This window comes from Geotrypetes seraphini, chromosome 7 (genome assembly GCF_902459505.1).
Source record: "Geotrypetes seraphini chromosome 7, aGeoSer1.1, whole genome shotgun sequence".
Classification (NCBI taxonomy): Eukaryota; Metazoa; Chordata; class Amphibia; order Gymnophiona; family Dermophiidae; genus Geotrypetes; species Geotrypetes seraphini.
This window is the reverse complement of record NC_047090.1, coordinates 116,054,880-116,082,361: the sequence shown is the minus strand read 5'-3', so window position 1 is coordinate 116,082,361 and position 27,482 is coordinate 116,054,880. Positions and strand designations below refer to the sequence as shown.

Genomic DNA, 27,482 nt, shown 5'->3' with positions numbered 1-27,482 from the left:
TACAGGGAGAGCAGGAGTTGCTTTTTTGACAGTCTGGGCAGGCAGGAGGAGGAGCTGTGCTAACGGCTACTCTTCTGAGCAAACGCCACCGGCGCTGTTCCACGTGACTAGTGTGCATATCATTTGATATGCTGAGCACCAATCGGTTTGGGAAAAATCATAGCCATGTAAACCTGAGAGAGACACTGCTCATCTCTGGAAATTAACTAGAGAATATGGAGCTATTTTTTTGGCACCTGCTGCGTACTTGTTACCCAGGCTGGCTACTGTCAGAGGCAGGAGGATGTGCTCAATGTACCTTGGTCTGTCAGCAAGGTCTGTCTTATATTCTTATGCACAGGCACCTTAATGGAAGAAATTCAGACTAAAATAGATGATTTCTTGGTTAGTAAAAACATTAAATTATAATAAGAATCATCTAAATGTGGAAATATAATAGGCCATATGCTATCAAGCAAGCATCGCCAATTAGATTAAGTGGTCCTGTCTCAAGAGCAGGTGCTTCCCACATGTTTCTCTGAAAGTCTTAGATTTGTATTTCAGAGACATGTTTATTTGAAATATAAGCATTGCTTCTGAGCTGTTGAAGAGGGCTGGAGCTGGGTTTTTTTTTAACTTTGTATTTTTATTTTTCAAAATTCGATAACAAGACTGCTCTTGATCCAGAGGCAAAGACAGAATTTATAAGAATAGTATCAAATCGAAATATAAAGAAATTCTCAGCCTTCCTTACATCACAAATTAAAATGAGAGAGTGGAAACAGTAATTCAAAACATCCCTACTTTAAGTATTAAAATGATTACTTAAACTCCACTTTCTTTTTAATTAACTAACAAATCTAGCCTAATGGTTAATGAAGTAAGTTGAGAACTTGGGAAACTAGGTTCAATTCCCGCTACAGCTCCTTGTGATCCTAGGTAAGTCACTTAGCCCTCCATTGTCCCTGGTATAAAACCAAATTGTGAGCCCAGAAGGGATACAGAAAGTTCCGGCATAGAATGTATATGACAGAAAGGCAGTATCCTTTAAATGCTTACATGATCTTCATTCTATCTGGGAAGGCCCTCAACTGATCAGAAGCAAAAAAAACAAACACCCCACATATTTGGTTCCCCCCCACCAATCTAACCAAACATTTACAGGGGTAATCCAGCAAAAACAAGGCTCCTAAATATTTTTGTCTTCATTTCTCATAGACAAAAAGCTATCTTATGAGATTGCCTAAAAACAGGTCTTAATTTGGCATTTAAGTTTTGCTCAAACACAAAAAAGACCAATAAAGTGGACCTTTGAGTAGTCTTTTTGATAGAATCTTCTAGGATGGCAGATATATTTCTAATAACAAGATGGGCCTGTTGCACCAGGATCCCCTCCGTCTCTTTGGGCATTTTTTTGGAAAAATAGGTAAATAATATATTTTCTTCAACAGAGGAGTAGCTTCAGCAATAATTTTCAAGACTTCAATCAAATATCTCTTAAAGATATTTAATGGAAGAATGCCAAGGAGTTTCAGGAAGTTTAACACCTGAAGAATGAGCCTTCTATGAAAATTTTCAATCTACTCAATCCTTCTATGAATAACCATCTTGTCTCGTTCAGCGGTAGCTTTGAATTCCTGAAGATCTTTTACATTAACTCAAATTTGTTCCAGTTGGTTAGTAAAATCAAGTTTGACCAGTTCTATTGTTTTAGCCACCTGATCTACTTTACCCACAAGAGTTGTTACCTCAAATGTAGATCAGGTAACCGTTAAATCCAATTTTTGCAATACCTTTTAGATAGACTCATAAGAACATAAGAAGCCTTACTGGGTAAGACCAATGGGCCATCAAGCCCAGTAGCTCATTCTCACGGTGGCCACTAGATCCCTAGTACCTGGCCAAAACCTAAGGAGTAGCAACATTCCATGCTACCGTTCCAGGGCAAGAAATAGCTTCCCCCATGTCTTTCTCAATAACAGACTATAGACTTTTCCTCCAGGATAAGAAAGTTTGGATAAACTTCCTAATTCTTTGCTTGACTGTTCACACAACAAAGTCCACAGATGCAGCAACTTTGGCAGCATGTTACTCTCTGCTGAGCTCCAAGTAGGACTTGAAATATAGCAGTATGTTAGATTCTGTTGGCAATAATGAAGTTTCATGTCCCAATGTGGCGGTTGCTCGCATGACTGCCACCAATACAAGGCTGCCTGGCTGACATCAATAAACATCTAATGGTAAAGTAGTCAATCTGTAGCCAACTTTGTGGAGTAAACCGGGCCGCAGAGAGACTGCCTTTAACAGTCCCCTTTCTCCTGGTATGAGGTATTAGAACTTGTGAAAAAGGTAACGGTTCAACCTTTCTGTCAGCTGCACATCTGAAAGCTGGGACAACAACAACATGAGTGCTCATTGTTTAATTAGGTTACTTCCTCCAGTTGACTGTATTCCTGTCTTTCTTTTTGTATATTTTTATGATTCTTTTCAGTAGGCTCACTGTTATACTTCTTGGATCCATGAATTGAGGATTTGAGGAGGAGTTTATGATTATTTTTCCCTTTATTGTGATTAATGTTAACTTGGAATTTTTTATTTTCCTTTATTAGCTCCCCCTTTCTGTACAAGTGTATACTTGATATGTTTTTTGAAAATTGATAAATAAATAAAATTTAAAAAAAAGAAAAAGAAAAAGGTAACGGTTCAGAAGAGAACTCAATCTCACTCACAGCATTGAGACCATTCTGCCATCTTGACCACTCTCCAAGGGCTGGAGTTGTTTTCACACTTACTTTTATTATTGCTTATTGTCCTGTATTGGCTTCGCATACTTTGTGTTCCTCTGTGTGTGTCAGACCCATTTGAATAAAATTGTCTTTCACCATACTGCACTGGACCGCGTGTTTTATTCAACTTTTTCCATACCTCTGTGTTCTTTTTGTTGGACTGTGCCTAGCCATAAGCCATTTAACTAGTATTCTAGTTATGTAAGTGCCTTTTCTTTTACAGAATAGGCTTAACAAAAGTACTATAACCAGCATCTAGAGTGGTGCCCTCCTACAGAATTATCCTTAACATGTATGTGTCAAAGTTCTGAATGTTTCTGCTACATTTTAGGCATAGACAAAACCTTGACTTAGTGACATTTTGTCGCATTTTTGAATGAAGAATGAAGGATAATTCATGTCCATTCAGTTGAACAGAAAATAACAAAATCAAGATGCTGAGAAACATAGAAACATAGAAGATGACGGCAGAAAAGGGCCACAGCCCATCAAGTCTGCCCACTCCAACAACCCTACCCCCTTGAATTTACCCCCCTAGAGATCCCACATGTGTATCCCATTTCCTTTTAAAATCCTTCACGCTGCTGGCCTGAATCACCTGAGGTGGAAGTTCATTCCAACGATCGACCACCCTTTCGGTGAAGAAGAACTTCCTGGTGTCGCCATGAAATTTCCCACCCCTGATTTTCAGCGGATGGCCTCTCGTGGCAGAGGGGCCTTTAAAAAAGAAGATATCATCTTCCACCTCAATACGGCCGGTGATATATTTAAACGTCTCTATCATGTCTCCTCTCTCTCTACGTTCTTCAAGTGAATATAGCTGCAATTTATTCAGCCTTTCTTCATATGGGAGTCTTTGAGTCCCGAGACCATTTTGGTGGCCATTCTTTGAACTGACTCAACTCTCAGCACATCCTTTTGGTAATGTGGCCTCCAGAATTGTACACAATACTCCAGATGAGGCCTCACCATGGATCTGTACAATGGCATTATAACTTCGGGCTTCCGGCTGATAAAACTTCTTCGGATGCAACCCATCATTTGTCTTGCCTTTGATGAAGCCTTCTCCACTTGATTGGCAGTCTTCATGTCTTCGCTAATGATCACCCCCAAATCACGTTCCGCCTTGGTCCTAACTAAGGTTTCACCATTTAGTGTGTAAGTTTTGCATGGATTCCTGCTGCCGAGGTGCATGACCTTACATTTTCTAGCATTGAAGTTTAGTTGCCAAGTCGAGGACCAATGTTCCAATAGAAGTAGGTCCTGCGTCATACTGTCTGGTAAAGTGTTCTCACTTACTATGTTGCATAGTTTGGCGTCATCGGCGAATAATGTGATTTTACCCTGAAGCCCCTGAGTCAGATCTCCCACAAATATGTTGAAGAGGATCGGGCCCAAGACCGAGCCCTGAGGCACTCCACTGATCACCTCCGACGTTTTTGAAGGGGCACCATTTACCACCACTCTCTGAAGTCTACTGTTTAGCCAATCACCGACCCATATAGTTAACGTCTCTCCCAGTCCCATTGATTTCATCTTGTTCAATAGTCTGCGGTGCGGAACGCTATCAAAAGCTTTACTAAAGTCCAAGTAAACGACGTCCAGGGACTCACCCACATCCAGTTTCCTTGTTATCCAGTCAAAGAAACTAATCAGATTGGATTGGCAGGACCTGCCTCTGGTAAATCCATGTTGGCGGGGATCCCGTAGATTCTTCTCGTCTAGGATTGTATCTAATTTATGCTTAATTAGTGTTTCCATGAGTTTACTCACTATGGATGTGAGACTCACCGGTCTGTAATTCTCAGCCTCTGTCCTGCAGCCCTTTTTGTGGAGTGGGATTACATTGGCTGTTTTCCAGTCCAAGGGGACTTTTCCCGCCTTCAAGGAAAGATTGAAGAGCACAGACAATGGCTCTGCCAGGACATCACACAGCTCTCTAAGCACCCTGAGGAGGCGGTTATGCACAGGAAGGCCTGTCTGTGCATACTCAAAACTGTACACTAAGTTCCAAGATCTGGGAGAGCCATTTCTCCCCTTCACGCGCACGCCCCCTTCCCTTCCCCCATACCTCTAGTTGAAGTGGCTGTTTGCAACGGTCAACAACGTGCTCCTCGCGACCCTGTTAGCTCTCCTTCTGATGTCGCATCCTATGCACGGCAACTGGAAGTGACAGCAGGAGAACCCACAGCGTCGCAAAGAGCACATTGTTGACCGCTGCAAACAACAACTTCAACGAGGTATGGGAGAAGGGAAGGGGACGCGCGCATGAAGGGGAGGAATGGGAAGAGGCGGGGAGGCAGAGAGGAGTGGGGTGTCGGCGCCCCCACCAACATGGCACCCAGGGAGGACCGCCCCTTTGCACCCCCCCTTACTACACCAAAACAAATCAATTTGAATCAATTCAGCCAAACTGAATCAGTGAATCGATTCGAATTGTGAATTGGGCAGCACTGAACCTGGTGCCCAACTTTAAGCGATTTATAGAGAATTAACTCCTAAGTGTCTGTGCACCTACTTTATACATGCACATCTCCCTACTTAGGCACAAAAATGCTGAAGTCCTCTATAAAATGATTCCTATCTGCTCCTCTACAGCATTTATGCATCTAAAATACTGTATGCTATAGTGTGTTCTCGCTATTTGCAGCAATATGGTTCTCGAAAATCTTTACGAACTGCAAATTCACAAATAACGAAACAATGTGTCTATGGCAAAATAGATGCTAGGTTCCAGCCATACATGTGGTTCCTCAGAACCACGGAAAGTGAATAATGGATCCTATAGGAAAACCAGTGTTAGGCCGTGCATGCATGTTTCTTTCTTTCTGGAGTTGTTGCTTGCAACTCAGTTCCTGGACGCTTGGTGGCCATTTTCAGAAGTGAAAGCGAAAACAAAGAAGGCTGATTTTTAAATGCACAGCTCCACAAATATGTGAACACAGTGACATGAATGGTGAATAGTGGTCACAGTTCGCTAGGGTTACCTTATAGCTCCAGGAAAAGGAGGACGGATTGAGACATCTGGGTTTTACTTCCATTGCTTTCAATGGAAGTAAAACCCAGAAATCCCTATCTGTCCTGCTTACTTCCATTGCAGGGCCCATATAGCCAGCACACCTTGTTTATGAATTATGAGGAAGCAGTAAAGACTGAACAAGCTGAGAGCTCAGCAGCAGCTGGAACAATTCTGGAGAGATATGGATGTGAGTATCCTAGAGCTCTCTCTTAGCTCACTTTCCTAAAGTTTCCCTATTGACTCTTTTGGTGAGAAATTGCAGTAAGTCTAGAATAATTGTGATTCTTCCAGAACAAAGACTGCCATAGAATTCCCTATGGTGATTCGTGCTAGGAGAAGCTGATACTAAACTGGTCATGCATTTTAATTATGTCATTCCACTTTGCTGAGCCACAAGGGCCATATTCCCTCCTAAAACAACATATTGTAATTAAAAAACAAACAAACCCCAAAACAATTATTTTATCTAAACTGAATTTTACCTTTTCAATTTGATAGAATGTATAAAGTGGTTTACTTAATTTTGCTTCCTAAAACAAGAATAAGAGTGTAACTCAGAAACTGAAGAACAACATGAAGAGAGGAATATATTGTATGTGGTTCTTTCCATAACATAAACATAACATAATACTTTATTTATAGCCCGCTGAGCCTTACAATTCACAGCTGAAAGTCACTACTTGAAAAGGTCACTTCATAAAGATGTAGTCATGAACCTTTATACATATTCTTGAACAAAGAACTCTGCTCAGAGATATGAAGGCAAAGTGTTCCGCCTCACCCACCAATCATTGCAGTGTTCAATACATACAGATTTCTCCAGGCTTAAATGCTAAGCTGTTGTGTTGCTAGCTGCTAGAGCTATGCATAATTTTTAATAGCAATAGCAAAAATCAAAGAAGTCATTCACTTATCTTTGAAAAAATAGCTGGTTCCGACGTGCCACGTTTCGAATCTACGTCAGGGAACCGACACAACATATAAAGTTGGACTGGAGGTGCCCTGACGCAGATTCGAAACATGGCACGTCGAAACCAGCTATTTTTTCAAAGATAAGTGAATGACTTCTTTGATTTTTGCTATTGCTATTAAAAATTAAGCATAGCTCTAGCAGCTAGCAACACAACAGTTTAGTATTTAAACCAAGAGAAATCTGTATGTATTGAACACTGCAGTGATTGGTGGGTGAGACGGAACACTATGCCTTCATATCTCTGAGCAGAGTTCTTCGTACAAAAATATGAATAAAGGTTTATGACTACATCTTTATGAAGTGACCTTTTCAAGTAGTGACTTTTTTCTTTTTTCAAATATTTTCCTTCAATCACTCTACTGTATTCATCTAGTGGTTGAGTTAGTCACCCCTTCAGTATATTTTTTGACTGAGTTTACAATTCACAGCGGCTAACAAAATAGTCAAGCTGAGACTCTTTCATCGTATGTTCTGTTTTTGATTTCTGGTTGTATTTGTTTCCAGATTATTCTATATTTTCTCTTGTATTTTCATTTCATAATAAAACTTTGAAACTTAAAAAAAAAAGAAAAAAAAGAATCAAGCTGTAGAAAAACAGCGAAAATATAAATTTGACATCATTAAATACAGTACTACATCAACATACAATCACCCCCAGAGATTTAGTAAATAAAAACATTTTTAATATACGCCTCAAATCTAAGGGCTCCTTTTACTAAGGTGCGCTAACACCTCCATACAGCTTGCGTTAGTATTTTTCGTTTAGCGTGGGGTTTGTGTGCGCTAATCCTCAGCGCGTTAAAAACACTAGCGCGCCTTAGTAAAAGGAGCCCTAAATAAGAAGACACTATTGTGTACCAGAGGGAGAAACGCAGACTCCCATTGAGCTATTTGATGAGAAAGCATACAACTCAAGCATTTCTTCTGTGTATTTTCTTTTACTGAGGTGAAAGCAAAATAAGTGGTCCTTCTCAAACTCCGGGTTGCTAATTAAAAACAAAGTGTTCCGCCACATAACTAGGCAAAAGGCCTAGTCTGTATGGGTAGTCAATGAAGCTGAACATAAGATATAGTGAGCCTGATATTCAAAAGGATTTAACCAGTTAGGAAAGGCTCTTGTCTAACTAAATCACACTGTACACCTCAGAAAGGGATACTCAGCAGCTTCTAACCAGGCACTGTTGCTGAATAGCCTCTCTGATTACACCGGTCAACACATCATTTTCATCAAAGTTAATGTAGTATTTTTCATGCTGATTTCAAATCTGTGTTTAGTTTTTCACTAGCACATCACATTTTTGTGATGAGGCTCATTATATATAATTATAAACGTTAATTGGGTGATATATCATGCATTTATAGGATAAACGTATAAGGAGGGTTAATAACAGTTATCTTTGTTTTTTTATGCTACAGACATTATTTACGTTGATTAATATCAGTCTTTATCATGCCAAGATATTGTACTAATCATCCAGATAGGTTCTGTTACATCTGTGGTTCATTCACAATGAAAGCACAACGTTGCCCAATTACTGTAGATCTGAAGAAGGTATACAAATTGTACTTTGGCTGTCCACTGGGTGACCAGGATAAGTCTTGGGCTCCACATATCATCTGTACCAGTTGTTCCAACAGACTTCGTGACTGGCTCAATTGACGAAAGGCAGCGATGTCATTTGCAATCCCAATGATATGGAGGGAACTGTGAGACCATATTAAAGATTGCTACTTTTGCCTTGTGAACACAAGTGGATTCTCAGCTAAAACTGAGCACAAAATTATATATTCTACTCTGGATTCTGCTATTAGGCCTGTTCCTCATGATGACTCACTGCCTGTCTCTGTACCTCCACAAGATGGATTTGCTTCTGTGGAACATGATGAGGAATGTGATGATGATGCAGTAGCTGGTCACAATCCAGAATTATCTGATCCTGATTATGTTAATGATGAAGATTCAGAACCAGCAACCTTTACATAAGCAGAGCTCAATGATCTTATTTGTGATCTAAATCTTTCAAAAGAAAAAGCAGAACTTCTTGCTTCAAGGCTTAAGCAAAAGCACTTGTTTGCAAAAGATGCTAATATAACTCATTACAGAAAATGGAATCATAACTTAACAACATTCTTCACTGTAAATGGCTCATTGTGCTTTTATCATGACATCAACTGACTCTTCAACAGTTTGTCACAAGTGCATTGCCAGATGAATGGCGTCTCTTCATCGATTCTTCACAGAGAAGCTTGAAGGCAGTGTTACTGCACAATGAAAATTCCAAACCAAGTATACCGATTGCCCATTCTGCTCATCTAAAGGAATCTTATGAGAATATGAAGAATTTACTAGAAGCAATCAATTATAAAACACATCAGTGGAACATCTGTAGTGATCTGAAGATCATTGGCATGCTAATGGGAATGCAAGGAGGATTCACTAAATAGTGCTGTTTCCTATGCTTGTGGGATAGCAGATCTATAGCTGAACATTTTGTCAAGCGTGTCTGGAAGCTGAGGGATACCTATAACCCAGGGACAAGCAGGGTGAAACTTATGCCATTGGTGGATCCTCATAAAATATTTCTTCCACCTCTTCATATCAAGCTGGGGTTGATGAAGAACCTGGAAAAGGTCTTGGGTAAAGCAAACTTGCCAGGTTTTCAATATCTTGTTAAGAAATTTCCAAAAATCAGCACTGCAAAACTGAAAGAAGGGATATTTATAAGCCCTCAGATCAAGTCCGTTAAGCAGGATGAAGATTTTAAGTAATCATTCTCAGCATCTGAGCTTGAAGCTTGGGAGGCATTCAAGTGATTAGTGGAAAACTTTCTGGACAACCATACAAGGAAGGAGTTCAGAATCTCCTTAACTCATATCAGAAACTTGGTTGTCACATGTCATTAAAAATACACTTTTTGCACTCACATCTTGACTTTTTTCTGGAAAATCTTGGTATGGTGAATGACGAGTAAGGAGAATGTTTTCACCAGGACATTCAGTTAATGGAGCGTCGCTACCAAGGATTCTGGAATGAGAGTATGATGACCGACTACTGCTAGATGTTGTACCGTGACAATCCAGACACAACTCACAAAAAGAAATTATTCTCTAAGCATTTTTGAAGAAATATTGGTTGCTAAGTGACACAGTCCAGTATAATTATGCTATGCTGTGTGCTTATATGACTTTGGACTGAAGACATGGCAACATTTCTTTAAGCTGATGCTGCAGTTCTTAAAGCCCTATATGCTAAAACGCTATAAACTAGCATTAGTCAGATCTGAAATCAGAGTGAAAATTGATTTAGAAAAATGTGCTGTGTTGTCAGATGATTCCAAAAAATTTTTTTTTGTTGCTTTGTGTTATCATAGTACTGTCAGGGCAGAACTGGGATGGTTCAGTAGTGGAGTCCAAACAGTGTCAAAGTTTTGCAGACAATGGAAATACTCAGTGCTGGTGCCCACATAGCTAACTGATAAAGTACAGTAGGATCACTTAAACAGCAGTCGTAACGCATTGCCAGAGGTTGTGGTAAGAGCGGATAGTGTAGCTGGTTTTTAAGAAAGGTTTGGACAATTTCCTGGAGAAAAAGTCCGTAGTCTGTTATTGATTAAGACATGTGGGAAGCCACTGCTTGCCCTGGATCAGTAGCATGGAATGTTGCTACTCCTTGGGTTTTGGCCAGGTAGTAAGGACTTGGATTGGCCACCATGATAATGGGCTACTTGGCTTGATGGACCACTGGTCTGACCCAGGTAAGGCTATTCTTATGTTCATAACTTTGCATGGGTAGCTATGCAGCTATGACATTGAATATCGGTCGTTCCCATATAACTTTAGGTGTCATAACCGACCTGGACATTCAATGCCGGTGCCCGGACATGGCTCAGCACTGACTATCTGGGTCTAACTTAGCAACTGGTGATAAGCATTTACAAAAATGCTCACCATGCCAGCTGAATATTGACTGGAGTACATTTTAGATTTGCATACTTTTAGTAGCTTGTAAAGAAGATCCCAGGAATGGAATTTTATGTGCTATATTTTCTGAATCTTTGAAGGACCAGGTTACAGCTGCCGTGTCATTCAGAGTCCAGCCACAAGCTCCTGCTTCAAAAGAACAGTACGCTCCCTCTGGAAGCCTCTGCACTGAAAGAGAAAACAAGAGGGAGAACATAAAAGGACAGGAAATTTGCAAAGAGAATAAGATTTGTACAAGGCTCATTCACCTTGCCCATTAACTATGTTGTATCTTAGGATTGCAACCCAGGAATGTATCCAAACAACAAAAATCTCATGAGAAAACCTCGTGGAATCATCCTTTAAAGTATTTCAGCATCTAAGTCCATAACATCACCTCAAATTAGAACATGAAGTAACAAAAATTAGAAATCTCTTATCCATCCAGTGGCGTGCAGTGACATTATAGAAGGGGATTCAGTAGATGAGCTAAATCACAGGTGACCAAGCTCGGCCCTTGCCAAGTCGGGTTTTCAGGATTTTCACAATGAATATGCAAGCGATCTATTTTGCAGGCAATGGAGGTAGTGCATATAAATAATCTCACACATATTCATGGGAGAATTCCTGAAAACCCGATGTCATGTCTTGGTGTCTTCCCAAGAGTCACCAATAACATTTGCTACTTCATCTTTTGACTTCGGTATTGATATGAAGAAACTTTGATTCTATATCACTATCAACATTCTGAAATCTGTCCTTCAGAGTGATTCAAAGACTGACATTATGTGGTACAGACTACAGAACTGCAGATTCCATCAAAAAAAACTTTGATCAATGCAGACTTTGTGATATTTTGAGGCTGAAGCAGCAAGTTTTTGTGGACCTAAAAACAAGAGGCAAAAGCAGAAAGCAGGGTGCATACAACAAAATAAAATAAGTTTTGCCTTGTCACCCTTTCTTTCTTCAGATGATACTCAAATAAGAGTGACAAAGTCATTGTCACTATGAGCCAAACTAACAGTACAGTTGACTGAAACATCCATGAAAATGTCCTTAACAGTGGAAACAGAACCAGTTATATCCTGTGGCTTTGGGCTGACCTGATGGTATTTTGCATACTTCTTCATATCTGTGTTTAATGGCTCATTCTTTCATCACCATGAGATTTTGTGCACACATAGTTTACACATGCGCACAACTCCTTTTAGCACTGCGCAGCCACGGTAGCGCAGAAAATTGTGTGCAGAAATCGGTGGCGTAGCTAGGACTGAGCGGAACTTGGGCAGAAAAGTTAAGATGAAACCATTACTACAGCCTGTCTCCCAAGGTAGTGAGGTCAGTGAGGGTGAGAAGTATGTGGGTGGGGGGAACCCCTTCAGAGATCCAGTAAATAAATCCTGTAAAAAGCAAACACATTCCAGACATGTGTAGAATACCTGTCATTATAATAGAAACTTAAAAGCAAGATATCAGGTACACATTTCCCAAAGTTGATGTATTACAGTTAATAAATTCAGAAGAAAATACATTTTCTACCTTTATCTGAGCATGATTTTGGTCCTATTGTCTCTTTTCTCTGTTGAGTTTGTTTGTTTGTTTTCTTAGCTTTCTTTCCAGGGTTTCCTTTTGATATTTCTTCTCTCACTGTATTCACCATCCATTTTTCCTCTGTGCCCTTACCCATCCTGTCTAGTGTTTTCCTTCTGTGTACCTGTCCCCATCCTCTCTCCATCTTCAGCATCCCCATGTGTCCAGCATTGCCCCTCTCTTTATGCTTCCTCCATGCCCAGGGTCTTTTCTCTGGGTTCCTGTCCAGCTTTTCCCCCCTCTCTCTCTCTCTCTTCCTTTCCTCCTGCACCCTCTACCCCTGACCCATCCTGTATGGTTTGACATCTCTCTCTCCCTCCCTCTATCCATTGGTCCAGAATTTCTTCCCTAGTCCTCTCTCTCTCTTTGTCTGTGCTTCCCCTCCAGGTCCAGCATCTGCCCCTCTATCCCCTCTCCCAGCAGGTATGGCATCTCTCCATCAACCCTGCACCCACACATGGGTCTAGCACATCTCCAGCCCCCCCCAGTCCTCCAAATGTTCCACGGGTCAGCAGTAGAGGTAGTGAGGAAAAAGGATGCTTTTGGCTGGCATGCCAAGGCCTTTCCTCTGCCTTTCTGCCTTTCTGATGCAACTTTCTGTGGGCAGGATGTGGCAGAGGAAAGGCCCTGGGGGGCCAGCTGGAGGCAGCCTGTTGTCTTCTCTGCTTCTGCCAGTGACCCTTGGCGCATTTGGAGTACTGCAGTGGGGAGGATAAGGTAGAGAGTGGGGGGATAAGGTAAAGAGATGTTAGACCCATGCAAAGGAGCAAAGGAAGGGAGGGATGCTGGATGTCCAGGAGAGGGTTCAGTTGCAGGCAGCCCCTATCACTGGGCAGACCTGGGCATTTTGCTGGGCTTGCTCAGCAGTAGCTATGCTCATGGTAGAAGCTGTGCTATGCTGTGAGAAAGCCCCCAGCCCTTTCTTACATCAGCCTCCAAGCAAGGTTAGAAGCAGTGCTGGAACATTAGTTCAAAATTGCTCTTCTACATATACACACACAGAGCAGTCAGTGCTGTTCCTTGTGACCCTGGTCAAGTCACTTAATCCTTCAGTGTCCACTGCTTTGAATGTCAGATTTGAAATGCCAAAGCAACAAAAAGGCTGTATACAAGACTCCTTTCCCTATTATCATATTTTTTTTACAAGAAATGAACACTTGTTTTGGTAAACATATGAAGGAAGGAACACGTTTTATACTCACTACAAATTGTGCCTTCATCTTCCTCACTAGGACAGTCTGTGTAAAAGTTGCAAACCTGTAGGTGGGTGATGCAGCCTCCATACATGCATGGAAAATCAAAGCCATTTTTGCACGGGGAAATGTGAAGACCTACTTCATCTGTTTAAAAATAAATTTCATAGAACCTGAAACAAATTCTTGAGTAAACTGAGTATTATTTTCCCCGCATTATCCTACCATTGTAGGCGGGTTACAATAAGACATACATAATATACTAAACAACATAACACAGTAACATAGTAAATGACAGCAGATAAAAGGCCCGAATGGTTCATCCAGTCTACCCAATAAGCTAGCACTTTCAACATAGAAGACAGAAGACCAATATGCATCCAGTCTAATATGCCAGAACAATGATGCATCAAGCAACAATTTATTGGCTGGATGATAAATTCATAAAGGGGTACATAAGAACATAAGAATAGCTTTACTGGGTCAGACCAATGATCCATGAAGCCCAGTAGCCTGCTCGCACAGTGGCCAAGTACCTGTACACACAATATAATCTTATTAACAATACATAATAGTAACCACAAAATTAAACTACACAAAGCACAGTCATTTTCCCCTCCCCACCCCTGCACAGCATTTCTTCCTCTCCCCTTCACCCCCATATGCAACTTGTCCCTCTCTTTCACTGCCCACCATCTCTCTCTCTCTCATTCCCTCCCTTGCTGCAAAAGGAGTAGGGAGAGAGAGAGAGAGGGAGAGGGAGAGGGAGGGAGGGATCCAGGGTGCCTTTCTCCATCTCCCTTTACTGCCCCATTCAACATTTCTCCCTCTTATTCCCCGAACTGTGTGCATCATTTTTTGACCCTGCCCACCAGCCCCATGCCCAACATTTCTCCTTCTATCACCCTTCTCCAGCACCATACCACATCATTTCCTCCATTCCCTCCACTACTATCCATGTCCAACATTCCTCCCTCTTGCATCCCTTTCCATCTGTCCCACTGATCCCTCTCCCAACATTTCTCTCTCTTAACTTCACCCCATGTACACCATCTTTTTACCTCTCACACCCATGTTCAACAATTCTCACTTTCTATTCCATCCCCAACCTCAGCATCTTTCCCTCTCTCCCTCATCTCAAGGCCATGCCCCCTCCCTCCTGTGTCCCAAGTTTGTGTCCCCTCTCTCCCTTCTGTGTCCCAACATGTTCCCTTCTCTCCATTCTGTGCCCCAAGTTCATGCCCCTCACTCCTTCGTCATAAGTTCACACTCCCTTCCTTGTCTCAATGTGCCCTTCCCCTCCCTTCTATGTCCCAATGACCTCCTCTCCCTCTATCCCTCCCTTTTGTGACCCAACACATCTCTCTCCCTCCCTCCCTTGTCCCAAGTTCATGCCCCCTCCCATGGGTGTGTACCTGTGTTCTGACTGGCTCTAAGCCATCCAAATAGGCCTCCTCCTTCTTCCTTCCAGCTGCACTTCTTTCCTCAGCAAGCCGCAGCAGAGTATGGCCAGAGGTCCTGGTGTGCTGGCTGCGTGGCCCGCTACCAAAAGGCCACCACGTAGCTTAGAGGGAACATTCCTTTTCACTTTTTATCTAATCAAATTTCTATCTCCTTCTCTCACCCCCTAGCTTTCACATTTCTCATCCTCCTATTCCCTTTTATTTGCTTCCCATTACCACATTTTTATCCAAATATAGTCATTCTGCTCATTCATCTCCTTGACAACTCTCCTACATGGATCCACCATTTCTAGCATCTCCCCTCCTTGTTGCTTATTCCACTCTTGTAACCCAGCATTTCCTTCCTCTCTTTCTCCCTCCCACAAGACCAACATCTCTTGTTTCTGCCCTTCCATTCCCTCCTCCCAAGTGTGACATCTCTCCTCCCAACCCCCTTCCGATCCCCAATCCATATCCCCACTGCCTTTCCCTGTCCATCTCTCCTCTTCCTCCTCTGCTCTCCCTGAGTAGTCCATCTTTCCTCCCCCTTCTGCTTTTTCCCCTGAATCCTTACCTTTCCACATTTTGCCCTCTCCACCAAATCCATCTCTCCATTTTGCCCCTCCATAGCCATGTCTCCCTCCCTTTCATCCCCTTCTACCATCTCTCACTGATCCCCTCTGCCTTCCCCCATGTCCTTCTCTCCCTTTCTTGCTCCCTCTGTCTTCTTCCAAATCCATCTCTCATTGTACCTTTGTACCCCCCTCTGCCACCTCTCCCTGTGATCCTTCTACCTTCTCTGCCATTCCTGGCCATCTCTCCCTGTTCCTCACAAATCTGACATCTTTCCCTCTTCCCCTTACCCTATTGCTGAGTATATCACATCTCTCCCACCTTCCCTCATTTGAATCCAACATCTCTCCCTCCCCCAATTCCTATATTGCTTCCTCATTACATTCTACCCCTCCCCCAAATCTGGCGGCACCAGGCAGCACTCTGGTGGAAGCAGCATCTCCCTGCCGGCCAGCTTACCTGCTGGTTGGCTCTCTCTGCCGCAAACCATTCCCTGCCATCTACTCCTCTCTCACACACAACCCCTTCTTTACATTGCTTGCAAATGTTGCTGGGCGGAGGAAATGATTCTAAACGCCGCCTTGCCTCTGACGGCGACTTCTCTCCACTACCCGCCCCAGCGGAAACAGGAAGTTGTCAGTGGATAGAAGATGCTGGCGGCAGGTCGGCGCTGAGAATCGTTTCCTCCGCCCAGCAACATTTGCAAGCAATGTAAAGAAGGGGGGGGGGGAAGTATGAGAGAGAGGAGTAGATGGCAGGGAATGGTTTGCGGCACAGAGAGCCGACCAGCAGGTATGCTGGCTGGCAGGGAGATGCTGCTTCCACCAGAGTGCTGCCTGGTGCCGCCAGATTTGGGGGAGGGGTAGAATGTAATGAGGAAGTAATATAGGACTTGGGGGAGAGAGAGATGTTGGTTGAGGGAAGATGGGATAGATGTGACACTCAAATAGAGGAGTAGATGGCGGGGAATGGTTTGCGGCAGAGAGAGCCGACCAGCAGATATGCTGGCTGGCAGGAAGATGCCGCTCTCAAGAGTACCACCTGTATACATTCACTGTTGGCCCCGTTGCCACCAGCAATTTTTGGGGAGGCCATGGCCCATGTGGCCGCCTCTCCCCGTTCTGGCACCTATGCTAGGGGTGGTGTTACACGGGGCGTGTTTCCAGCTCGGGACAGTCCTGCTACTAGGGGGAGAAAGAAAGGGATAGCAGAGGATGTAGATGAGCAGCCCAGATGGGTCATATGGCTTTTTATCTGCCGTTATTTTCTATGCTTCTCTGTTTCTATTAGTGTGCAGGACCAGATGGGTTGCACCTGTCCAGCAGAGGGAAGAACATCTTTGGACACCGATTAGCCCGCCTACTCCATAGGGCTTTAAACTAGGTAAGTTGGGGGAGGGTACGGGCACTAATAACCTACCTAATGAAGTAAGCTACAAATACAATTTAGGATCTGAGGTATATACACATAGCAATCATGGGTCTGGGGGGGTGCTCATATTTCCATGTTCGGGGGGGATACGGACATTTTCGAGCCCGGGGTAAGTTCACACTGTGTTTCAGGGTCTAAGGAGAATACACACATTGCAAACAATACCAAAGGAGCCGATGGAGCTCAATCGGGAATATCACTAGATAGCCATAACAAACCTAGGATTTGGAAGGCTATGTACGTCAATGCCCACAGATTCTGGAATTGGAGACGGAAATGAGGGACGCCGACCTAAATGTGGTGGCGATATCCGAAACCTGGCTCATGGACTCCCACAGGTGGGACATGGTCATACCGAGTTACAATTTGTTCCGCTGAGACAGGGAGGGCAGAATGGGAGGAGGGGTAGCACTATATGCCAAAGATGACATCAAAGTTACCAGAATCACAGATGTTAGGTACACAGGGGAATCCCTTTGGGTAAATTTGGCCAGGGGAAAGGACAAATGCCTGTACCTTGGCATAGTATACAGACCACCAAGGCAACAGGAAGACCTTGATATGGAATTAATCGAGGACATAGAGAATATCACCTTGCGTGGAGACACAGTATTATTGGGTGACTTCAATATGCCTGATGTGAATTGGAACACACTTTCCTCTGCGACCGGCAGCAGCAGAAGGCTATTAAACTCTATAAAGGGAGCAAGACTCAAGCAAATGGTTTTGGAGTCAACTAGGGATCAGGCGATTCTAGACCTAATACTTACCAGCGGAGAAAGTGTCACAGAGGTCTCTGTGGGAGACACGCTGTCATCCAGTGACCACAACATGGTATGGTTTAACCTCAGAAAAGGTTTCACCAAATCCAACACATTAACCAAGGTCCTCAGCTTCAAGGACACCAACTTCGAGAACATGGGGGAATTCATCCATCAGTCGCTGCAAAACCAAGCAGAGACTGATAATGTAGAGGAATTGTGGTCAACACTGAAAGCTACCATACACAAAGCAACAAACCGATTTATTAAATCTGTAAGTAAACGGCGAAGAAAAAACAAGCCGCAGTGGTTCTCTACGGAGGTCTCCAACCTCATAAAAGAGAAGAAAAGAGCATTCATCTCTTTCAAACATTCAGGGAAGCAGGGCTCCAGGGAAGACTATCTGGCCAAGTCAAGAGCCGTCAAAACGGCAGTCAGAGAGGCCAAATTGCAGATGGAGGAGAATCTAGCAAAGAACATCAAAAAGGGCGATAAAGCATTCTTTAGGTATATTAGTGATAGAAACAGGAACACAGGAGGGATAATACGCCTTAGGAAACCGGACGGGAATTATGTAGAATCGGACTCCGAGAAGGCTAAATTGTTAAATGAATACTTTTGCTCAGTCTTCACCCGTGAGGCACAGGGATCCGGCCCTCAGCTACCAACAGGGGATAGCTCGATAGACCCATTTTGCAGCTTCGAGTTTACACCCAGTAGTGTCTACAGTGAACTATCCAAACTCAAGGTTCACAAAGCTATGGGGCCAGACAACATACACCCCAGAGTACTCAGGGAGTTAAGAGACACCTTGGCAAAACCACTATCAACACTCTTCAATCTCTCCCTTAGCAAAGGAAAAGTCCCGCTAGACTGGAAAACGGCTAATGTCATCCCACTTCACAAAAAAGGAAGCAGGACGGAAGCTACGAACTACAGACCAGTGAGTCTCACATCAATAGTGAGCAAACTAATGGAAACTCTAATCAAACACCAATTGGATACGGTCCTGAACGAGGGGAATCTGCGAGATCCCCGTCAACATGGGTTCACAAAGGGGAGGTCTTGTCAATCCAACCTGATCAGCTTCTTTGACTGGGTGACGAGGAAGCTGGATACTGGGGAGTCCCTGGATGTCGTGTACTTAGATTTCAGCAAAGCATTCGATAGCGTACCACACCGCAGGTTATTGAGCAAGATGAGCTCTATAAGTTTGGGTGATACCTTGACTACATGGGTGGGGGACTGGCTAGGAGGTAGACTTCAGAGGGTGGTGGTGAATGGCTCCCCCTCCGAAACGACAGAGGTGATAAGTGGAGTACCGCAGGGCTCGGTCTTGGGCCCAATCTTATTCAACATCTTCATAAGGGACTTGGCTGAGGGGCTTCAGGGTAAATTAACGTTATTCGCTGATGACGCCAAATTATGCAATTTAGTGGACAAGAACACAACAGGACCTGACAACAAATCCAAGACCGATAGTATGGCACACGACCTCCTCCTACTGGAGAATTGGTCCAGGACCTGGCAACTAAACTTCAATGCCAAAAAATGCAAGGTCATGCACCTTGGCAACAAAAATCCATGTAAGACTTACACTCTTAATGGTGAGATCCTAGAGAGAACTGTAGCAGAATGAGACTTAGGGGTAATCATCAGTGAGGACATGAAGACTGCTACTCAGGTGGAGAAAGCTTCATCTAAAGCCAGTCAAATCATAGGTTGCATAAGCAGGAGTTTCGTTAGCCGTAAGCCCGAAGTCATAATGCCATTGTATAGGTCCATGGTGAGACCCCATCTGGAATACTGTGTACAATTCTGGAGACCACATTACCGCAAAGATGTGCTGAGACTTGAATCGGTCCAGCGAATGGCCACACGGATGGTCACAGGGCTCAGGGATCTCCCAAATGAGGAACGGCTGAATAAATTTCAGCTCTACTCCCTGGAGGAACGAAGGGAGAGGGGGGACATGATCGAAGCATTCAAATACCTCACGCGCCATATCGAGGTGGGGGAGGATATCTTCTTCTTCAAGGAACCCACGTCAACACGAGGGCATCCATGGAAAATCAGGGGAGGGACATTGCATGGCGACACCAGGAAATACTTCTTCACCGAGAGGGTGGTGGATCGATGGAATGGTCTTCCGATACAGGTGATTGAGGCCAGCAGTGTGCCTGATTTTAAAGCTAAATGGGATCGAATGGTGGGTTCCCTTCGCAAAGGGAGGTAGGGGAGGGTCATTGGTGTGGGCAGACTTGATGGGCCTTGGCCCTTATCTGCCGTCACTTTCTATGTTTCTACCTCCATAATGCAAGACCGCAAAGTACTCCTACATTCACTCTGTGTTAGACACTTAGCATATACTACGTATAACACAAAAATTCAGAAAAATACAACACGCAGTTTAATGCGTAATAACAGGCAAACTGCTGCACAACCCCCTTCATTTTTGCTGTAACTTGTTACTGTGCACTAAGATCTTAACACCCTTCACTAATAACTAGCACATTTTAGCACTAGCCCACATTGATAAGTTCCTCCCTTAATTGTGTGTAGAATAAATCAAAATTTCCAAAGAAAACAGGGAGTTATTATTCAATCGGTGGCATTCAGAATTTTGCTTATTGCTGCTGGCATTATATCCAGAAATTCAATGCTAGGCCATGTCCGAGCCTCTATGATTGAATTTCCATGTTTACAGATTTGCTAAACCATAGCTAGTTAAATGCAATATTCAGCACTTAACAGACTATGGTGAACTGCATAAACATAGGACTCACTTCAATGCAGTTACCTTGGCCAGTTAAGTGCTAAATATTGGCACTTAACTGGCCAAGTGCTAACTCCACTCCTGGAATGCCCACAAAATAGCTGGTATTGAGTTAGGCATTAAGGCCCGGATTCTCAAAACGGAGCTAGAATCGGCCAGTGCTGAAAAAATGGCGCGGGCCACATGCCACTCAAACTACAGTGATGCTTTGAGAATCACGGTCTGCGTCAAAGATAGGCTTTGGGAATGTAGGCCAGCTTTTGCAGGCCTATATTTCCTTTGCCTATATTCAATGTAGAATCACGCTTAGCAACACGAAACGTCAATCCCACCCATAACCATGTTCAGCGCTAGTAAGCATCTGCGTAGGTGCAATTCAGGTGCTTTTTTTGTAGCTGCCTCATGGCACCTACTTTTTTTTTTCTAATTACTTTTTAATTGGGTTTTAACAGTGCAATCAATTATCGCACCATTAATAGCCAATTAAAACACTTAACAGGCACCATTCGGGCACCTACCAGCACCTTCTGAACAGCATCGTTTTGAGAATCCAGGCCTAACTGGACATTTTCAGTGGCACTAACCAGTTAAGTACCACTGAAAATTAGCAATTAGTTTCAAATAGGCAATTTAACCAGCCAGAAGTCATTTCCATCCAGTTACATCACCTTGACTATTGACCCCTAGGATTCTATGACCTACCATGGAAACAATTTTTAAGTCGCAAGGAGTCCAAAGCCATAAGGCCAGTACTGTTCTCTAGTCCACAGGATGAATACAGCAGAGAGATACGGAAGGGTTCATTCACTTGGCCAATCTGGACTGTCACAGGTGTCCCTTTAATCCTGTGAAAGGAGGAAATAATACCGAAGGCAGCCGTAAATAAGGAATTAGGTGCTGAACATACTCAGAAGAATTTTTTAAACTTTTCAAAGGAGCTCGTGTTACTTTCTGCAGGATAATTTTTGGGATGTCTAATACAAGTAGAAGTGACTTTGACTTCTAATATTATTGAAAGCCACTCTGATGGAAAAATGACACCCAGTTTTATTCATGGAAAAAAGCTTTTACAAAACTACCATATCATATACATACTCATTTTTGTTATACAAGTGCTTGTAAACTGACAAAAAAGAGTGTGTGTGTTATTCCTAGTTGCATACCCACAACTGAAGTACTTTTTGAGGGTTATAACATCAAGGATACAATAACAGTGGTTGGGCAATTAGGCACCATATTTGTATTCAAACTCTTGATGCAGGCCATTGGGCCGAAACACGTACATGTCGAGTCTTATGTTTGAAGAGTAAAGATTTTCAGCACCTTGTGGTCACCTTCGTTGTTTTCTTTGTGTACATACTCTAATGCAACCCGCATGGAGGCTTGTTAATGGACATAATATGGGTGGATTCATAATGTATGTGCATAGTTCTTAAAATATTCATGTACTATATTTTTCGCTCCATAAGACGCACTGGACCATAAGACGCACCCTAGATTTAGAGTAGGAAAACAAGGAAAAATAACATTCTGAACCAAATTGTGCCCCCAGCCTCCCTCACTCTCTGCCAGGCTCTGCAGTCAACCCCACACTCCTTGCCAGGCTCTGCACCCAACCCCCACACTCCCTGCTAGGCTCTGTACCTTGTCCCCCCTCCCTGCCAGGCTCTGTACCCTGTCCCACTACCCTGCCCTGTACCCTCTCCCCATCTGCTCCTTGCACAGTCCTATCTTCCTTGCAATTGCACTAATCCTCTCTTTCATCCCATCTTCAACCTGTACTTTCAACTTCATCACCCCACTGCCTTCCTGAATCCCTCCATCACCATCCTCTCCTTGTGCTACCCTATTCTTTGTTACGTCCTCTACATAACAGACACATTCTATCTCCTTACTATACCATCTTCGCCCCATCACTGAACTGACCTAGCCCCGTTTTTGTGCCCCCACCTTTCATCTTCATGCTGAGCCCACCCCCTCCAGCACAGTGGAGCAACTACGAGCAGCGCATGTAGCCGACATCACACAGTGCGCTCCATGCCGCATGCTTATCCGGCTCCATTTCCAACAGCCGCACTCTTCCAGAAAGGGTATTACAATAAAAGAAGCCCTTTCATTTCCCCGGTATACGCGGTGTATGGGCTGGCAGGAGGGAAGACGACCCCCCCCTCCCAGTACTCTTTAATAACACCGCCCGCCCACTGTCTCTTCCTTTAAAACACCCCCTACCCACTCTTCCTTTAAAACATCCCCCGCCCCGCAGTACCTTTTTAAACACCCCCGAAGCCTGGTGGTCCAGTGGTGTATGGGCTGGCAGGAGCACGCCATCTGCACTGCTGCCTGGGCCCGCCCCGCTTTCTGAATGGCTGCAGTTAGTTCTCGCGAGTCCCACAAAAACTGACGCAGCCATTCAGAGAGTGGGGTGGGCCCGGGTAGCAGTGCAGATAGCGCGCTCCTGCCAGCCCATACACTGCTGGACTACCAGGCTTCGGGGGTATTTCAAAAGGTACTGCAGGGCGGGGGATGTTTTAAATGAAGGGCGGGCGGGGTGTTTTAAAGGAAGGGCCGGAGGGCGGGCGGTATTATTAAAGAGTACCGGGAAGGGAGGGGTCATCTTTGCTCCATAAGACGCACCCACTTTTCCACCCCTTTTTGGGAGGGTGAAAAAAATGCATCTTATGGATGAAAAATATGGTATGTGTGTGACTTACATGTGTACATTTCATTTACACCTACTTCTAAGAAGGTGTAAATGATGCAGCCAGGTTTTGTGAGGTTATTTTATAAAGACAAATCAGCTCTTTATGTTTATAATCAGCTCTTTATCTTTATAAAATAGCCCCAAAATAGACACCTCCTTGAATTTGCAACCCAGTCAACCTGTTATAAAATTACCCTCCAAATGCTCCAATGCATAATCAGTGGCACTGGCTATATGAAGAATGTAATATGTTGCAATGTTGTGTGTGTGTGTGTGTGTGTGTGTGTGGAGGGGGGTTATAATGTGCATTTTGAATTCTGCAGAATTACTAGGAATAAAAGAGTGGCCTAGTAGTTAGAGCAGTTGCCTCAGCATCCTGAGGTTGTGAGTTTGATTCCCACTACAGCTCCTTGTGACTGGGCAAGTCACTTAACCCTTCATTGTCCCAGGTACAAAATAAGCACCTGCCTAAAATATGTAAACCACTTTGTTTGTAACCACACAGAAAAAGCAGTACATCAAGTCCCATTCCCTATACTTAACAGTCAGTATTCAGTTGGCCCTTTTTCTGCCCCTCCCTGTGAATGACCAGTACCAATTACATGCTAAGCCATTTTTAGCATGTAATTATAGTACAGCAATTAGGCATGCTGCTGCCATTTATGCACATTGGGGAAAATTCTATGCATGGTGTCAAATGTTAAGTGCTAGTTTGGCGCCAAAATTTTAGTGCTGAAACAGGGCAAAAATGGCCAATCTGCTTGAAAGCATACATGCCCATTTAAAGAATAGCATGCAAGTGTTTCTGCACAGATCTGCAAAGGGAACATGGCCCTGGCAGGGGCATGGGTTGGCCAGGGGCATTCCCTTAAAACATGCAGTGTTATAGAACACAAGGGATCTGCCCCCAACTTATATGCCGGGATTTATACCTGGTTTGAGTTGGTGTAACTGCTTGTGCCTCAAGTTGTGATTCCTGGCACTACACACTATTCTATAAAGTTTGCTGATTCTGGATCATCTACTATAGAATTCTGTTCAGTGTCAATTTTTTTTCGGCACCAAATTTTGAGCACCAATTATAGAATTTCCTCCATTGCATGTACACTTACATACATGAATGGTAATATTTTATAAATTTAAGTGCACAAAAGGTGCTTAAATTTAGATAACCTATCATAGAATGAAAGGGATAACTTTAAAAATCTAAAGGTTTATGTTTAAGATCCACTTCCCCCATCACCAACTTCAGCCTCTAGAAACACTCTGCTTGCTTCTGATAAAAGCATGAGCCAAATGAAGAGCTGGGCAAAGTTACTTTGTAAAAATAATATATTCAAGTTAGTAGTTACTGCAAGGAAAAAGTAATATATTACTAGTTACTTATTGAATAAAAGTAATATATTAAGTTAGTATGAAAGTTACTTACTTTTTAATTCTAGGATATAAACAGTTATTTCAACATTACATTAAATTAATTCTAGCAATTGGAAATTCATCCAATATCAAAGAAAACATCTAAATAGAAAATCCAATATAATTATATATAGGGATCCAATATAATTAGAGAAATATTTAAATCAAGGACCCCCCCCCCCATTGAAAATAGCTAGCATATGAGCAGTGCAGAAATCAAACATTATCTACAGTATATCACAGAAGATTCTTAGTTGACTCCCATAACTTTGAAAGTATAACATAATATAAACAGCTTTGATTGTAACCACAAAAAGGCAATACAGTACATCAAATCCCATCCCCTTCCCATTTACACACACAAAATCTATGCAGTTTTACAACAAGCCACTTCCATATATAAATCACAAGTTTTATCTTTTTTTGTATGGAAATGTCTTTGAAAAATTATCTCCTGTGCCACAAGCCATGAACATTTAAGCCATACTTAACAGAATTAGCATCTTACTACCTGCACATAAAGGGTTCATTGGGGCAACATGGTATGCAATGAACTATGAGCCTGTCATATACTGACATGGCCTGATATCTTGCTATCCGTTACATCTTCTCTACTACCCCCATCCCTCACCGTCCAGGTTCTAACCGAGCATTCTAAGACACAAATATTTTTGATCTCAGAATCATTTTCCAACATAAAAATGCTAATCTGCTTACCTCAGTTTTTCATACCTCTTTGTAAGTATTAAGGTACTTGATTATTATAGCACATTGACGTCAGACCTACACCATGCTAATGAAATCTAGGGATTAATAAACACTAATCACAACCAGTACACTTTTTAAGCATCTCTGGAGACACTGTCTGTTCTTGTAAGACCTTTCAGTCAGGGCTGATGTAAGGGTTTTAGACACCTCAGGAGTGGGCAACCTGCAGCCCATGGTCCAAATCCAGGCTGCCACTGAATTTTATGTGGCCCTTTAGACCCTGTGAAGTATACACAGAAAATGTCAACCAAAGTTTTGACAGTTTTAAATGCCATATTTCAGTGGTTCTTAAACCTGTCCCGGGAACCCCCAGCCACTTGGGTTTTCAACATATGAGGTGTCAGGCATGCAAATCTGCCTCATGCATAGTCATTAGGGATATCTTGAAAACCCAACTGGCTGGGGTTCCCCAGGATAGGTTTAAGAACCACTGCCATATTTCACAGTTTGTTTCCATCTTTCCTTGTTAAATTTTTTCTTATTTATTTTTCACAGAAAGTCCACAGCACTCTGTGAATTTCCGATACTGGCAATGCGGGCCCCCCGATCGGCAACGTGGGCCCTCCCCCCATCGACGGAAAGTAAGACAAGCAAGCAAGGCGGGTAAGAAAAGCAACGGGAACTGTAATTGTGCAAGCGATGCTGCTTGCACAAAGCTTCCCTCTGACGCAGCTTCCTGTTTCCGTCTGGGCGCATGGTGGGGAGGGGCAGGGCAGGGGGGCCCAGTGTACTTGGGTTCCTAGGGGCCCTCGATGAATTAATCCTGCCTTGACAAAATCCCAGCAGTTCACGATAATAAAACAAATAAAATCAGGGGGCTAAACATTAAAGCCATGACACAAAGGGCTTCTTTTACTAAGGTGTGCTAGGGCTTTAATGCGCGGAATTGCGTGAGCTAGACCTTAACGCCAGCATTGAGCTGGCATTAGTTCTAGAAGCGTAGCATGCGGTAATTTCCTGCATGCGCTAAAAACGCTAGCGCACCTTAGTAAAAGGAGCCCAAAGGGGGCCTAGGTTACAATTCAATGGAAAACAAGCTATAGTACATGTGTAAATAGAACACTAGGGATACACAGGTAGATTTGAGGGGGGAACCTAGATCATAAGGGAGGGTACTTGAACTGGGGGGCAGATTTGATCAAGGGAGGGGAGAACCTTACGCCTGTTGTTGGCAAATGAAAAAAAAACAAACTACCCTACAAGGCTAGACTCAGTTAGGGCCGCCACGGGAGCAGGCTGCTGGACACAATGGACCACTGGTCTGACCCAACAGCGGCAATTCTTATGTTATTATGTTCTTAAGTTGTGGTTTTTTTCTGCTTCTTCCATCTTCTGCATCTGCATGGCTTTCTTTCCATTTGCAAGTAGGAAACACAGAGTTTTGCAGTAGTTGAGGAATGTAACTGGGTGGAACTCCTGTACTATCGTGTCATGGGATTCCAGGGAGAAGATCAGGATTTCAGCAAAAAAGTCTTGTGTGCTGCTGGAAGATTATGTGAGCAAAACATTTGGAATTAATGAGAAGGATTTGGAAGGGGGAATAAGGGGATAAATCAATGTGTTCAAGTGGAGGATAGATATGATGGATTTCTGATGAAGCCTGTTTAGATAGTATTGATGTATGTGGTGGTGCAACTTCTTCTTGCATTTTGGTTTCTTCTTGATATATTTTCAAAACTAAAATGAAAAAAATGAAAAACAAAAACTACCCCCTACAACTGCCACATCACCGCCAAGCTGTCTTCACCACTTATAACTACCCTTTGCAAACTGCCCCACTCCAAAATCTACTCCAATTGTCCCACCACCCCAAAAACTGCCCCCACCCAAAAACTAAGCCCCCACAACTGCCCCTTCATCCTGCAAACTACATCACTTCCCATACCTACTGGCAACTGATTCAACGGCCTACAAACTGCTCCAACTCATAAAAACTACCTACCACCTCATAAGTTGCCCCATCCTTAAACATGTCATGGGCAAGACCAGATTAAACCATTGGCAAACTTTGCACATTCTTAGGAGGTTCTGAGATATGTGCTGAGGACTTACAAGGTTAGGATTGCAAAATTTTACATTAGTGTCCAGAAGGTAGAAGGATGGGTAATATATCT

General features: G+C 43.1%; 1 protein-coding gene across 5 annotated transcripts in view; it reads right to left on the bottom strand.

Annotated features, from left to right (window-relative positions):
* Positions 1-27,482, bottom strand: part of LTK (leukocyte receptor tyrosine kinase) — a 257,225-nt gene that overhangs the window by 95,088 nt on the left and 134,655 nt on the right. For all 5 annotated transcript variants that reach the window (XM_033953192.1, XM_033953193.1, XM_033953194.1 and 2 more), the window contains exons 4-6: positions 21,186-21,328; positions 13,510-13,647; positions 10,751-10,906 (exon numbers count right to left, since the gene is read on the bottom strand). In XM_033953192.1, the coding sequence (XP_033809083.1) occupies positions 10,751-10,906; positions 13,510-13,647; positions 21,186-21,328 (437 nt within the window). The remainder of the gene's footprint in view (positions 1-10,750; positions 10,907-13,509; positions 13,648-21,185; positions 21,329-27,482) is intronic.